The sequence below is a fragment of the Schistocerca serialis genome, chromosome 7 (assembly GCF_023864345.2).
Source record: "Schistocerca serialis cubense isolate TAMUIC-IGC-003099 chromosome 7, iqSchSeri2.2, whole genome shotgun sequence".
NCBI classification, from domain to species: domain Eukaryota; kingdom Metazoa; phylum Arthropoda; class Insecta; order Orthoptera; family Acrididae; genus Schistocerca; species Schistocerca serialis.
Genome location: NC_064644.1, coordinates 562,835,727 through 562,851,696, shown reverse-complemented (window position 1 = coordinate 562,851,696; position 15,970 = coordinate 562,835,727). Strand labels below are relative to the sequence as shown.

Sequence of the window (15,970 nt, the reverse complement as noted above, 5' to 3'; positions counted from 1 at the left end):
ATGTTTTGTTACCTGTGCCATCTGCACTGTCACTACCTTCTCATCCTCACTGCCAATAAATTTATTTCATTAAAGGCATGCTTGCACTGCCAGGTAACAACATGCACAACTTTAACTGGAACATGGCAGTACATAGTTAGGCAACCAAGTTAGTTCCAGCTATGTCCAGATCTACAGTTCACCTTGCCAAGCAATTCTGATACACACATTTATTTAAACAGACACAATGATCACTTAGTTACTTCTCAACATATTCACCACTGGTAGTGAGACCTAATTTGAACTAATATGTAACAGTCCGATATGCTGGACACGATGACTGGACAGGCATTCCTTCAGTTTAGGATAAAATATAAATCAGTTAGTGCAAGATCCGTACTATAGGTTGGAATATAAAATACCTCCTATATTAATATGGGCAAAAAATATGTTTGTGCAGACCCATATAGAAGGGCAATGTGGAGGATCAGCACAATTCCTGAGCTGAAAATGTTGCACTTATTTTTCTGAACATGTGAAGTAATTTCTAGGACTGAAACATCTGCAGGTAAGGGCTACTGTGTGCCATAATTTTAAAGTGATAGCTACCCATAAATATGCTGACTGCACCACCACCTCAAGATCATCACGAGGAAGATGGCCAATTTGAAAATTTTGGAAAATTTCTTTTAGCAACAATGCCTTGTCTGCTTGCACTGATGTCAAGCCTGCACATAGGTGTCCGCAAGGGAGAGAGGGGCAAGATGGGGCTCTTGCCTCATTCTGGATTGAGGCATCGAGAGCCCAAGGGAAATAGGAGTGCTTTTTGAAAAATGTGAGCTACGAGCAGAAACATATATTTAAAGCACATAAAAATGTTGCTGCCAATGAATACCGATGAGTAGAAAAAACAAAATATCTGTTTGGAAGCCAACAAGGGTAAAACTTTGTTTGGAAGCCAACAGGGATATGTAAAGCATTTACCTCCAATGGCTTCAAACACAACACCTGTTTCAGAAAGTGTTGTAGTGACACGCTGCCAATTTCGTGGTGTTTACTGTGAAAATGTTTCATGTTTGTTTGGCTCACTGAATCACAAATGAACACAGATGATAAAACAAAGCATTTTTTGTTGTTTAATTTCAAAAAAATTATTTAAACAAGTATTAAGTAGATCAAAATTGAAGCCTTAGTGATTCTTCTGATGAACATGACATGTACTTTGGTGGTAAATGATAGTGATCATTTTAAGATACAAATTTAGCTTTATTTAATAAATATAATAAGTTGCAATTTAAGCTACAATTATTGTTTATTTCCAGATTGTGGCTATGATAAAGAATATGTACTTGGTGATGAGATATTGAATGAATCAAGAAGTAAACGAAGGTGATTTGAGTTTGGCTTGGTTCCTCTTACTGTTTTTGATGACAATGAGAACTACTAGTCTAATGTACTACACTAGTGATTATGACCAAACATAACAAGTGACTGTTAATGTAATAAAACTGAACTTAAATGATATGTTTTGTTTTACTGCTGATTCTTCATCAACTGATGATGAAAAAATGGTCAATGAGACTGAATCTGATGATGCTTATCCCTCCAAATCAAAAATAGACTCCAGAACAAGGGACACCAGGAAGAAGCTCAGAAGCAAAAACTTGTGGAAGCGAACAATGCACATGTAAATAGAAACTTTAGAACAGAGTGTATTGACAAAAAAGGAAAGTTTCATGCAGGTAAAATAATGGAAAATCATCCTCATGAATGTAGATTCAAGAGAACCATAAAACTACCGCAAATGAAGTGGCCAGAGATTTTTTGATGATCACTGGAAATTGGGCAACATTGAAAGACCCACAGAGAATTTAAAAAAGGAGACATGATAAAAGATAAAAACTTAGGTGCAGAGTACAGCCTCAGATTCAAGATGGTGGTGCATACAGATGCAGTGGTAAATCGCTTCGTAAATAGTGGTAAATTACCATTATTAAATTGCCTGGTATGTGGAAAAAAAGTCATAAAAGTATCAGAATATGAGTAGTGATACATAAATGGTACCATTCATGTTTTCTTCTGGAAACAAAGCTTAGTAAATATTAGTGTGACTGTCGAACTGAGTGAAATGGTCATGAAGTTGCTCTAGAAATGTGCAATGCTGGAAACACAATAACTTTGAGCGAATAACTGCAAAACAACTTAAGAAATGCTAGACAATATGCCAAAATGCTGAAAAGTTTGATTCAGTATGTGGGCATTCCCATAGAGATGCAAAGCTGTGAACAAGAGAGTGTACATATTAGCCCTAAGAAATTGTCCCACCCTTTATTAAATACGAACATTTTTCATGTTCCATTAATGAATAAATATGATGTTCTAAATGAAGACTGTCCAAAATGACAGAAAGAAAATTTCAATGCTGTGGAAAATTGCTCAGAAACAACTATTGACCAAAAATGTGTCAGAGAAAACTCATTACTGCCATGTGCCATTAAACATAAAAGTTGTGTTATTGCAATATGTGAAAATGTGGAACACAAGACAGAAAAGCAAACAGCAAAGAAAAAAGAAGAAATATACATATTATCAACACGTCATGGTAGGAGACCAGCTATAATCATGTCTAATAATCAGTCAGAATATAAAGTCCCTGAAATTTCAAAGCCTGGAGATCCTTTATGAGAATTGTTAAAGAACTCTGAACCACACTAAAAAAACGGTGTGAACTGTATCATAATGGGAGGAGGAAATGATGTGTACAAAAACCAGAGTAACCTTGCAGTAAAAGCACTGAAAGAATCACTAGGAAAAATTTCACAAGCCAAGGTATTTGTCATAAGCATTCCAGACATGCATGACTTAACTGAAAATTCTTGTGTAAATAAAGAAATCATCACAATAAACAGAAAATTCAGGAGTGGATACCCACAAAAAAATTGTGCTACCTGTAACAGGTTCGCAGCCAACAGCAAATGAAAAACAGAATGTACTAACTCTGTATGAGGGAGAAACATCACTGGAAACACCTCATGAAGAAGAACTTACATCAGCATCAGCATGTGAAGCATCATTATCACCATTGGCATTATCAACAGCAGCATTAGAAAATGAAGCAGCTATAGCAGAACCATCAAAAGCCATAAAAACAAGTTTCACCAGGAACAGTAAGTACAGTACCATCAGGAGGAGGGAAGAGAACTGCAGTTGAAGAAGCAGTGTCAAGTGTTCTCGGTAGTCGGAAAGCAGTGGAATGCAGTGAGATGAAGAAGCTCATCAGATAAGCAGGGTAAATCATATTATAGCTTCTAACAAAAAGGTTCTGTCTGAAGGGAATAACAATTTCAAGATTAAAATTTGCTACCTTAACATTCAAGGAACAAAACATAAAGAACATTTTGTAACTACTTTTGGCCTAGATAATAAATTTGATATTTTTTGTTTGGGTGAACATTGGGCTACTGAGGGTGAACTTACAGTTGTGAAACTTCATAACTACAATATAGCAAGTAGTTACTGTAGAAAATTGCATGGAAGAGGTGGTGTAGCAATATATATTAACCAATCACTCAGTTGCTCCATTAATAGGTAGGATCTAGAGTATTTGTGTGAGAAACAGAATTCTGAAGATACTGGTATAGTCATTGATAGTTTTAAATTAGTAATAATATCCTTGTACAGGTCACCTAAGGATATCACCAGTATATTTCTAGAAAAATTGGGCATGCTGTTACATGTATTTAGAGAGCCAAAATGGTTGCATTATGACATTGTAATAGGTGGAGATCTGAATTCAGATTCTGATGTAACAACACACAAATGTAGTGTCATTGAGCTGAAAAATCTTCTAAGACAGTGCAATTTACACTTTATCAAGAAAAGACCCACAAGAGATTAAGCACATCTTGACAACATTTTTGTCAATTTTGAAACTACAGAAGAATCATGTGATGTGACTGTATTTCCATTCTTGGCCCCTGATTCTGTATTCCTAAATTGTAAAACTAGATTCTCTGATGATAAGAGTAATATAGCAAAGCCTGTCCCAAAAGTTCTAATCACCATACCTGTCACAAATGATAAAATTGTCAGGTTTCAGAAGTCCCTTGCAGAAAGAGACTGGTTTGGCCAGTGTTATGGTGACCTACTTTATATCTTATGTAATGATTTTGTCAGCAAAGCTAACATTTGAAAGGTTCTTTAAAGCATTTGTGACTCGATTTAATGACAGTATTCCCATAAATAACTGCAAAATAACTGACAAAGGCTTCAAAAGTAAGCCAAAAATGAACAAACCCCTATGACATAGTGAAGAAGTAACAAATCTGAAATATAAAGTTATTCTGCTGCACAATGTATACAAGTCTGAAGACTGACCATGCCAGATCAGTCTATCTCAAGTATAGGAATAAGCATGAAAAGGCCATTGTGTAGGCCAAAAAAGCACACAATTTTAGCAGTATTGAGAATTCCACCAACAAGTGCAATGGCACATGGAAACTAATAAATAGTGTTGCTAAAATGAAAGAAACAGAAAAGTAATATGTCCCCAAAAATTTAATGATTATTTTATTATGAGAATGTAGGAAATTCTATTATCAAACCTGATATTAGTTCATCAGAGATTCTTTAAAAAAATGTTTTGTAAATCACTGGCAAATACATGCATGTCTGCCTTCTCGGAGGTCTCTCCTAGTCTCATCCTAAGGATAGTACAACAGCTAAAACCGTCAGACAGTGCAGGTATATATGACATATGCTGTAACATACTAAAGAAAGTAATGGATTGTACTGTATATCCCTTAACATATTGTATAAACAACTGCTCAGCAGAGGGACATTTTCCTGATGAGCTAAAAGGGACTAGGATAGTTCCAATACATAAAGAAGGAGACACTAACTCACCTTCAAGTTACAGGCCAACTGGAATGTGTAATTTACCAACAATTATATTTTTACTTTGAAAATCCAGGCATAATTAGTGAATCACAGTACGGTTTTAGGAAAAATTTGTCAACTCTGTAGTCAAATACATATAACAAGTGTTTGAGGATAAAGAGATTTCTCAAGCGACTTTTTGTGGTCTAAGTAAAGCTTTTGACAGTGAAGAGCACACATCACTTCTGGAAGAAATTGGATTCTATGGCAATGAAGGTAACAGTCTTAAACTATTAAATTGTATCTACAGAACTGTAGGTAAATGGTCTGTGTTGGCAAGGAAATGTCGACAATAGAACAAATTAAGGTAGGTGTCCCCCAAGGATACATATTTGGCCCCTTTTTGTTGTGTTGCAAAGACAATGGATCAGGATTCCAACTGGTTTAAAGCAAATGGCTTCTTATTAAAATACAACAAAACACAGCACATGGTTTTTAGTCTGAAAGACAAGTTTCCATCAGACAATCATAGTCATGTTAAGTTTTTGAGGGTACATTTAGATGATAAATTATCTTGAGGTCAATATGTAGAATATATTAGTGATAAGCTGTCAAGAGTAATTTATCTGTTATGTTGACTTATAGATTGTATACCCAAAAGGTATGTTAGAACATCATACTTCTCTTTCTTCCAAAGCATACTCACATATAGTATTATTTTATGGGAGAACTCTAATTGTGTGCATGCCATCTTAATACGGCAGAAAAAAGCTATTAGGGTAATTACTGGTTCTTCTTATAAAGTTCACCATCAACCATTGTTTTGTGAACAAAAGGTCATAACTGTAATAAACTTGTACATATACTATGTTTTAATTTACACAAACAAAGAAGTTACTGAAGCAAAATGCAAAGAAAATGTATACTGTTACAGTACAAAAGGGACAGCTATATCACAGACTGACAAAATCACTGAACAGTTATGAACTCACGGGGCACAAATTATTCAATAAGATTCCACAATCTGTACAAGAACTACCTGTACAAGCATTCAAACAAATACTGTATGACTGGCTAATTAACCACCCATTCTATGACATAAATGAATACTTCAAATCTAATATAATACCATAACACTAGCAACAATCCAGTTGTTTCTTATAAATTATCAATTGTATTGGATAATATGTGTGACATTGTCTATTGGTGTAAGGGCCAAATGACAATATTATTATTATTATTATTTTATTGTCATTTGGCCATTAGTAATTATTATTATTATTATTCTTTATTTTCTCAGACGTTATGTCTGGTCAAAAATAAAAGTGACGCGGACCTTGATCAAGCGTGACTTCCTTTTAACTGTATGGTATATGTTACATTGCATTTAGGAACTTTCAGGTTATTGAACATGTATCAATAATTACGGATTTCTGTAGTTGTATATATACGTTTGGATGTAGCTGTATTGCCTTGATGTACTGGTGGATATTGTGCAGTATGACTCCTGTAGTTGATAGTATAATTGGTATTATGTCAACTTTATCCTGATGCCACATATTCTTGACTTCCTCAGCCAGTTGGATGTATTTTTCAATTTTTTCTCCTGTTTTCTTCTGTATATTTGTTGTATTGGGTATGGATATTTCGATTAGTTGTGTTAATTTCTTCTTTTTATTGGTGAGTATGATGTTAGGTTTGTTATGTGGTGTTGTTTTATCTGTTATAATGGTTCTGTTCCAGTATAATTTGTATTCATCTTTCTCCATTACATTTTGTGGTGCATACTTGTATGTGGGAACGTGTTGTTTTATAAGTTTATGTTGTAAGGCAAGCTGTTGATGTATTATTTTTGCTACATTGTCATGTCTTCTGGGGTATTCTGTATTTGCTAGTATAGTACACCCGCTTGTGATGTGATCTACTGTTTCTATTTGTTGTTTGCAAAGTCTGCATTTATCTGTTATGGTATTGGGATCTGTAATAATATACTTGCTGTAATATCTGGTTTTTATTGTTTGATCCTGTATTGCAATCATGAATCCTTCCATCTCACTGTATATATTGCCTTTTCTTTGCCATGTGCTGGATGCGTCTTGATCGATGTGTGGCTGTGTTAGATGATACGGGTGCTTGCCATGTAGTGTTTTCTTTTTCCAATTTACTTTCTTCGTATCTGTTGATGTTATGTGATCTAAAGGGTTGTAGAAGTGGTTATGAAATTGCAGTGGTGTAGCCGATGTATTTATATGAGTGATTGCTTTGTGTATTTTGCTAGTTTCTGCTCGTTCTAGAAAGAATTTTCTTAAATTGTCTACCTGTCCATAATGTAGGTTTTTTATGTCGATGAATCCCCTTCCTCCTTCCTTTCTGCTTAATATGAATCTTTCTGTTGCTAAATGTATGCGATGTATTCTATATTTGTGGCATTGTGATCGTGTAAGTGTGTTGAGTGCTTCTAGGTCTGTGTTACTCCATTTCACTACTCCAAATGAGTAGGTCAATATTGGTATAGCATAAGAATTTATAGCTTTTGTCTTGTTTCTTGCTGTCAATTATTATTATTATTATTATTATTATTATTATTATGGGGTGAAAGAGTTTGCAAATAAATTTTTGCTTAACCTTGGATGAGTCTAACAAGAGGACTAACAATGTTGTATTAAAAAAAGTAAAGGACTCACACACTAGTGTTTCACCTAAAGATCAAAAGAGGGAAGAAAGAGCCAGACAACAAACCCCCACAGGAAACAATTAATTTAGTAAAAGAACACATCAATAGTTTGCTGAATATACGAGTCAATATACCAGAGGAAGGCATCAACCATAAAGTTTCTTTCTTCAAATTTAAATATTAGGAAGCTTATTCAACTGTATAAACAATATGGGATAACAAGACATGCTGACCCTGTAAAAGATTCCTTCTGTAGATATACAGGGTGTAATGGGTATAATTGCAGATATTTTTATATGTTGCATCTTGCTTTTTCTCCACAACGAACTGTCTTTCCACAAACACATCACAAATTTTATGACCTAATGTTTTCTGCATGGTTTTAACTGCACTGCTTAGTGGACTATGCCTGTCAGTATAGATTGACTGTTTGGTAGACATGCATCCACACTTCAATACCTGACCTGCTGCCCCAAGCACTTGGAAGTACTGCCAACCACATGACTTGGAATAGCCATAATTATTAATCTGTAAATGATGTAATGTTGTTCAGTATACCATCCTCAGTCACCAATAAAAGCATCTGCACCTGTATCTGTTACACTCTGTATGTCTGCAAACCATTTTAATCTCAAGTTCAAAAACCCTCACACTGATATGTGAATAGATTGTGACACACTGGAAAATCTGATGAAGCATGACAATGCAAATTTTAATACACTCAAAGTTCAGAAGGACATTCATCTCAGGACAGTTGAATCTGAAAAGCAGGTAAAAACTGCTATCTATATGAACCTGACAAGGAGACAGTAGTGTCACTTGGTGAGGAATGACTGCTAGTCTTACACATGCACGGCGTGTATAGTATCAGTGAGCATGCTGTCCGTATGTAGGATGGGGAAGGTGCACAATCTGTTTTAGTTTGACCTAGGGCAGATTGTGATGGTGCAGATGCTCAGCACAAGCATTTCGCATACTGCGCAACTTCTCAGGTGTGCTGTGGTGAACATGTGGCGAAACCAAGGTGAAACCACGTCCAAACATTGTGGCATTGGTCAGCCACCCCTCACCACAGATGTCGGATGCCACTGGATGGGCAGACTGGTAAAACAGAACAGGTGGCATGTTGTGGCATAACTAACATAAGACTTCAATGCTGGGCTGAGTACAAGTGTATCTAAACACACAGTGCACCAAACGCTCCAAACGATGGGCCTACACAGCCAACGACTTGTGTATGTCCCAATGTTAACACCACAACATTGTCAACTACAACTGAAATGGGTACATAACCATCAGTACAGAATGTTGGTGCTGCAGTCTGATGAATCCCAATACCTTCTCCATCATGTCAATGGGAGGGCACGAGTCCATCATATTCCAGGAGAACAGCTCCTCGACACCTGTACTGCGGGACGGAGATAAGCTGATGGTGGCTCCATTATGCTCTGGGGAACTATCAGATGGGTATCCATGGATCCAATGGAGCTCATGCATGGTACCACAATGGCCAAGCAGTATCAAACAGTGGTTGCAGACCACGTACACCCCTTTATGGCAAACACATTTCCTGATGGCAGTGGCATTTTTCCACAAGATAACGCATAATGTCACAAGGCAAAGAGTGTGATGGAGTGGTTCAAGAACACAGTGGTGTGTTCTGACTGATGTACTGGCTCCCCACCTTGCCAGATCTGTACCTAGTCGAACACATCTGAAATGTGATTGAAATTGATGTCAGAGCTCATTGTGTCCCTTCCCGGAATTTATGGGAATTAGGTGACTTGTGTGTGCAGGTGTAGTCCCAACTCCCTCCAGTGACCTACAAAGGCCACATTGCCTCCATGAGATGATACATTGCTGCTGTTATCCATGCCAAAGGTGGACATACCGGCTATTAGGTAGGTAGTCATAACGTTCTGACTGACCAGTGTAATGTTTTGATTTAGAGAAGACTCTCCCAACCCCACCATTCAACTGTATTGAGGTGTTTTATTGCAGACAGCTGTGGAAATACATTTTTTGTGTCCACGATTTAAAAACTTCTATGACTACAAAATTCATGTGGCATGACGGTCAAGCTGGGCGAGGCTGCCTGGAAATTGGATCGAGCTTACTAAAATGTATGGAGATATTGCCATCTAATGCAGGATGCATACATCATGGAGAGATGGAGAGAGAGAGAGAGGGGGGGGGGGGGGAAGAAAATAAACAGATTTCCTGGTTAAAAATACCCTTTTTCCATGGGCGAAAACACACTTTTTCTGTATTAAGTGACATTATAACTTCCCTCGGTACCGTAAAATTTATCAAGCCTTTGAATGGTTAAGATTTTATACACTGGCACAGAACTTCCCAACACTTTAGAAAACAAAATCCCCCCACAAAAAGTATTACAAAAGTACTGTATACATTCGAATTCCACCAAACACAGCATGTTAGTTTTTGAAGCACTGAAACCGAGATTGCCATGCACTTTTGTAAGCCAAACATAGCTCAAGTTACGTGATCTTGCCATGTAATGATAGCAGATATTAAGAGCAATGATATAGTCAGCCAATCAACATCACTGTTAATTAGCACAAGCATACAAATAGGAAAAATTGATGGTTTAAATAAATATACATATTGTAGCTACAAGAAAATCTGTTTTCACATATAATATTGGTCTTTTTTTTTGCATGTGTTACCATTTAAAACGTGTCACACAAATGTGCCATTAAAATTTTAAATAATGACATAAATGTCTAGTCTTCTGGGCTCAAAATTCTTCTTAGTGGCTAGCCCTCAAAGTGTTAAGCTTTAAAAGAGAATCAAATGCTCTATCATTCAATAAACTCAAAGCACATTTGCCTGTGTAACACTATTCATCTTGCGTGAAATTAAATTTACTTTGAAAGTACCACTTTTCAAGTGCCATTCACAATATTTTCCCATGAACTGTTGGGATTTGTCTCTGCTATGCAGAAAATTGTATTACTGCGCATGTACAGCTATGATGATGTAGGAAGCACTCATGTTCGTACCTAATTTCATAAATCACACTAACATGCATAATTCGGCTGAAATCACACATCTGTATTTCCAGATTCACAAAGAAGTAGTCCCCAACTTGAAAAGAAGCTTTTCAGTGCAGTTTTCAGACTGCAAATTTCCTTGGAGTACCAGTACTATATTATCTCATGTTTGGTTTTTTATTATGGCATAATGCCACACATGCCAGAAGATAAAAATGGGTACTTGTAATTCAGCAAACAGTTGACACAAGCCAACAGTGTGGAATGAAACACTTCGATTCAAATAAACTGCCTGCCTCTGGAGAAAAGATTAATAAAAGCCAAATTTCTTTAGCAAATCGACAAAAAAGACTTTACTGTTCTACAAGGCAATTTGTGCTTGACTGCCAAAAACCTAGAAATAAAATAAAACCAGAAAACTGTAACTAATAATGTTTTTAGAGTTCCATAATAATTTATTTTAATTCACTTTCTAGCTCACAGCCACAGATCCATTATTTTCATTTGTCATGAGAGCTGTAAATGAAGATTAAACAGCAAAATTACTAAACCAAAACAGGGGGCACATGGAGACTAATGCCCTCCCCACTACAAATCAGCCTGCATTTCGTATGCTCGAATCTGGCAGCTTGGCCGCCAAAAAAGTTTTTCCGGATAGCATCTGGCTGCTTATTGCTACTGGTGATACAACTGACATCCACAAGTAGCCATAAGCGGAAGCAGATACTGCTCATTATCCACTCAACTTCGCATGTGCATGAGCCCGCTGGCAACTGCTGAGATGAATCTAATGTAAACTGTTGTGATGTCACACTCATCAGAAGCAGTATGTTGTTATGAAGTATTGCATAGTCTTCGTGCTAAAGCCTTCGACACATTTTGCTGTTGGTAGATGGAGAATCTTGTTCTGGAGTGACCAGGTGCTGCAGGTGGGTCTACGCTGCATTACTCCAGACCTCGCAGGCGTAATCGAAAAGTGGGTGGATGTACATCCTGAAGATGAGGAGTCCATTAGCAATTGACAGGTCAGATCCCTCATTGACGATAAGGTATAAGGCTCCCATTCACTGACTAACTTTAGCTTGGATGTCAACAATTTGCCCTCCCAGGTGAGCTTCTTGTCAAGTAGGACACTGATGTAGCAAACTGAAGGTCTCCATTGCAGTTCAGTTCCATATAGTCGGAGGAGGCAGTGTGGCATGGTACAGCAATGGGTGAAGATGATCACACTGGACTTGTCATTCAGTAGGCTGAGCACAGTTCCATGGTGTGCTGGGTCCTTACATTAACTTAAAAGGATTGTAAATTGTGCATATGATTCTATTGCAACAGCATGAGTTATAATATGTGGAAAGTACATATGAATCCAATGTGGACTCAGCCTGGATGGCATTAAGCTCTGAGTCCATAGTTTTCACACGGTACTTGCAATGTTAAACAAAATCCAACTCTGAAGTTGGTGGAATGAATGGGAGACACTGTTTCCACCAACAACAGTTATACTGCAAATTCTGAAGCTCTCAAGCCTACCACATTACATGTTCTGCTATGTGTTAGCAATGTGATCATATATTTATTTTTGTTACTGAGATATTACTAGAAAGTTGTTGGGTACCTGAGCATTAGCCAAACGGTTCCAGTCTGGAGTAAGGTAGAAAAGAATTCCAGTGGAAGCACCTGGTAGAGTTACTCCTCTGACAAACAGAAGAACCAGTACCACATATGGGAAGAGTGCAGTGAAGTAAACCACCTGTTAACAGAAATGTTGCATTAACTACTGATTAGCTATTTATAAATAATTATTTAAATTAATTATCACCAATGATTTTTTAAGAATTTTTGAGATTACTGTTGTAAATGGTTTGGTCAGCATTGTATATGTGCCTTGTCTTCTGCTGCAAAATTGCTGAATAACTGAGAATTACTACATGGAAAATGCTGCTGTGGTAAAATATGAATTTTTGAGCTTCACTTTCCTTAAGAGCTACGTTAACTAACACTCCTATTTAGTTCAGCTTATGTAAATACTGTTTACAAGTACTTTTGATATAATTGTATGCACATATAATTGACATTTGCACATGTGTTGAAACATAGCATATGTCAGTCACAGATTAAAAGGATATAAGCGTTTTCAGTAAAAACAATAAAATCTGAAATACTCTGTTGTCTTCTGATTTAATAAATACTATATATACTTGATGCACTGATGAAAAGAATAAAATAGAATAACATTTTTTTATAGTGAAGTCAGTGCTATTCTTAACACAAATTTTGAAGATGGCAATTTAAAAAGTGGGCAAAAGGTCTTCCTTCCCTGTTACATTTGTACCGGTTCCCATCAGATCACCACAGTTAAGTGTTGTTGGGCTGGGCTAGCACTTGGATGGGTGACCTTCTGGTCTGCTGAGTGCTGTTGGCGAGTGGGGTGCACTCCGCCCTTGGGAGACAAACTGAGGTGCTATTTGGCCAAGAAGTAGCGGCTCCAGTCCCAGAAACTGACATACAGCTGGGAGATCAGTGTGCTGAGCACATGCTCCTCCATACCTGCATCCAGTGATGCCTATAGGCTATGGATGGCATGGTGGCCAGTCGGTACCATTGGGCCTTCATAGCCTGTTTGGGAGGAGTTTAGTTTGTTCCATTTGTAATTAGGGCAAGGGAAGAATGACTAATGATAAATCTCTGTGGTAGCTCTAATTTTCCCACCATAATCATGGAGCATACACCCTTGAAATTTCAACAGAAAACTTCTCCATGATCCTACACCTCAACTGCAGTGTCTGCCACCGAAATTTGTTTATCATCTCTGTAACACTCCTGCACATTCTAAATGATTTGTCTCGATACATGCTGCCCTTCCCTGAATCTTCTGTATCTCTTCTAATGCAGCCTGTAAAGGTCCAGAGCTGATAAGCAGTACTCAATAATTGGTATCTCAAGTGTTTCATAGGTCACTTTTTCTGTGGACAAATACATTTCCTTAAGATTCTTCCAATAAATCTCAAGCTTGCACCAACAACTAATTTTGTGTGGTCATTCCACATTAGGTTGCTCCAGATGGTTACTCATAGTGATTATCAGCACTAGTGAAACCTAACACTACAGGACTCTTTCTCCCTTTTAATCTCAGCATGTTTCACAGGTTTATATTCAGGGACAATTGCCAGTCCCTGCACCAGTCATCGATCCCTTGCAGTCTCCCTGAATTTCGCTACAATCTTGTGTCATTGCAGCCTTCCTATAGCCAACAGTACTGTCCGTGAATAGCCTTCTGTACCTTCCAGCATCATCCACTAGGTCATTTAATTTATAAATAATACTAAAAACAGTGATGGTCCTATAACACCCCCTCTGGGTACTCTCGAAGTTACCTTTACACCTGTTGATTTTGTTCCATTAAGTACAATGTGTTGAGCTCATTTTCAAGAATTCTACATCTGCACCTACATCAATACTCCACAAACCACTGTAAAATTCATAGCTGAGGGTACATCCAATTCTACCAGTTATTAGTGTTTCTTCCTATTCTATTCACTTACGGAGTGCAGGAAGAATGGCTGTTTAAATACTTCTGTTGGTGTTGCAATTAATATAATCCTGCTCTCATGATCCCTATGTGGGCAGTAAGTACAAGATAGTAGTATATTCCTAAAATCATCATTTAAATCCAGTTCTTGAAACTTTGTAAGTTTTCTTGGGATAGTTTATGTCTATCTTCAAGAGTCTGCCAGATAAGTTTCTTCAGCATCCTTTAGACAATCTCCCATGGGTCCAACAAACCTGTGACCATTCATGCTGTTCTTCTTTGTATAAGTTCCATATCCCGTGTTAGTCCTAACTGGTATGAGCCCCACATACTTGAGCAATATTCTGGAATGGGTCACATGAGTGATTTGTAAGCCAACTCCTTCATAGGCTGATTGCATTTCCTAGTACTCTACCAATAAACTGAAGTCTACTGCCTGCTTTACCCATGACTGATCATCTGTAATCATTCCACTTCAAGTGTTACACCCAGGTATTTGTATGAGTTGGCTCATTCCATTCTCTAATATTGCAGTCATAAGCGTGTACAATTTTACATTTTTGAACATTTAAAGCAAGTTGCAATCTTTGTACCACACTGAAATCTTATCAAGATCTGACTTTTTGCAGCCTCTTTCAGGCAGTACTTCACTACAGATAACTGCATCATCTGAAAAAAAAAATGTCCATGAGTTCATTAATATAAAACATAAAGAGCAAGGTCCCAACACACTTCCAAAGGGCACACCTAAAGTTACTTCTACATCTGACTCTCCATCCAAATTAACATGTTACGTCCTCTCTACCAAAAATTCCTTAATCTAGTCACAAATTTCACTTTACTGCATCTAGCTGACTGGTCCTGAATATATACAGTTTTATCAGTCATTAATGGCTGTTGCACTCAATCAAAGGATAGTAGGAATTGAGTCATCTTAAAATATCTGTCTGTCTGTCTTTCTTTATTTAGTCAGTTACTATTTAATGAATTCTTATGAGTTTTTAATAATGCCAATTTTTGCTTATTATTTCTTCTTTTTAGGTATGGTACATATTTACAATATTAATTTAAATGAAAATGCAATGTAGTCATGAAACCTTCATCATGCAAAGCAAAACTAGAGCCAACACAATCTTCAGAACAATGAGAAATTACCTCAGTACCCTGATGCAGAATGGAAATGTCTGATAAACAACTCAAGAGACCTATACAAGGGCTTCAAGTAGTAGATGACTCACCCAGTTGCCTCCCTACTCCTCCGCTTGCTAGACAGAGAGCTAAACCTGAACAACAAAAGCTTCACTGACTGCAGACTGTTTCCAACTTGCAGAAACCTAAGTGGACATTCATTTTCCATGAACCTTCCACCAGGAACCTTGATTTTCAACCAATCTCCAGAGAAAAAATAGATGATATCATCAAGGAGCTCATGAACTTCGAGGTCTCAGGTGAAGATGGCACAATAGCAGAGATATGAAAACACACAGATGAACAGTCGTTGCAGAGCATCCACCAGATCATATGGGACATGTGACAACAGAATCTTACCAGAGCAGAAGAATGGATGTCTACGGTGATCCACCCACCTCACAATGAGGGTAGTAAGACAGACGTCAACTATTGCCAAGGTAGCTCCTTATTACAGATTTCCCAGAATACCCTCTCTGAAGCCCTGTAAACTAGGGCACCAACCAGCTAGACCAGCAATCACATGAATATCAGACTGACTTTTGCATCAACAGATCCTACCAGAACAGATATCATGTCTTAAGACAATCCACACTTGCATGAACCAATGTGGACATCAATGGATAGTTGTCCTAGTAGACTTCCAGAAGGCACATGAATCTTGTGAATGCACCACTGGAACTTGGCCTGTATGAGAAGACCCTC

The 15,970-nt window shown here is 37.4% G+C and overlaps 1 protein-coding gene across 1 annotated transcript in view; it reads right to left on the bottom strand.

Annotated features, from left to right (window-relative positions):
* Nucleotides 1–15,970, bottom strand: part of LOC126413249 (sodium- and chloride-dependent glycine transporter 2-like) — a 513,853-nt gene that overhangs the window by 129,833 nt on the left and 368,050 nt on the right. The window contains exon 5 of the mRNA XM_050083149.1: nucleotides 12,164–12,298. Coding sequence (XP_049939106.1) covers nucleotides 12,164–12,298 — 135 coding nt within the window. The remainder of the gene's footprint in view (nucleotides 1–12,163; nucleotides 12,299–15,970) is intronic.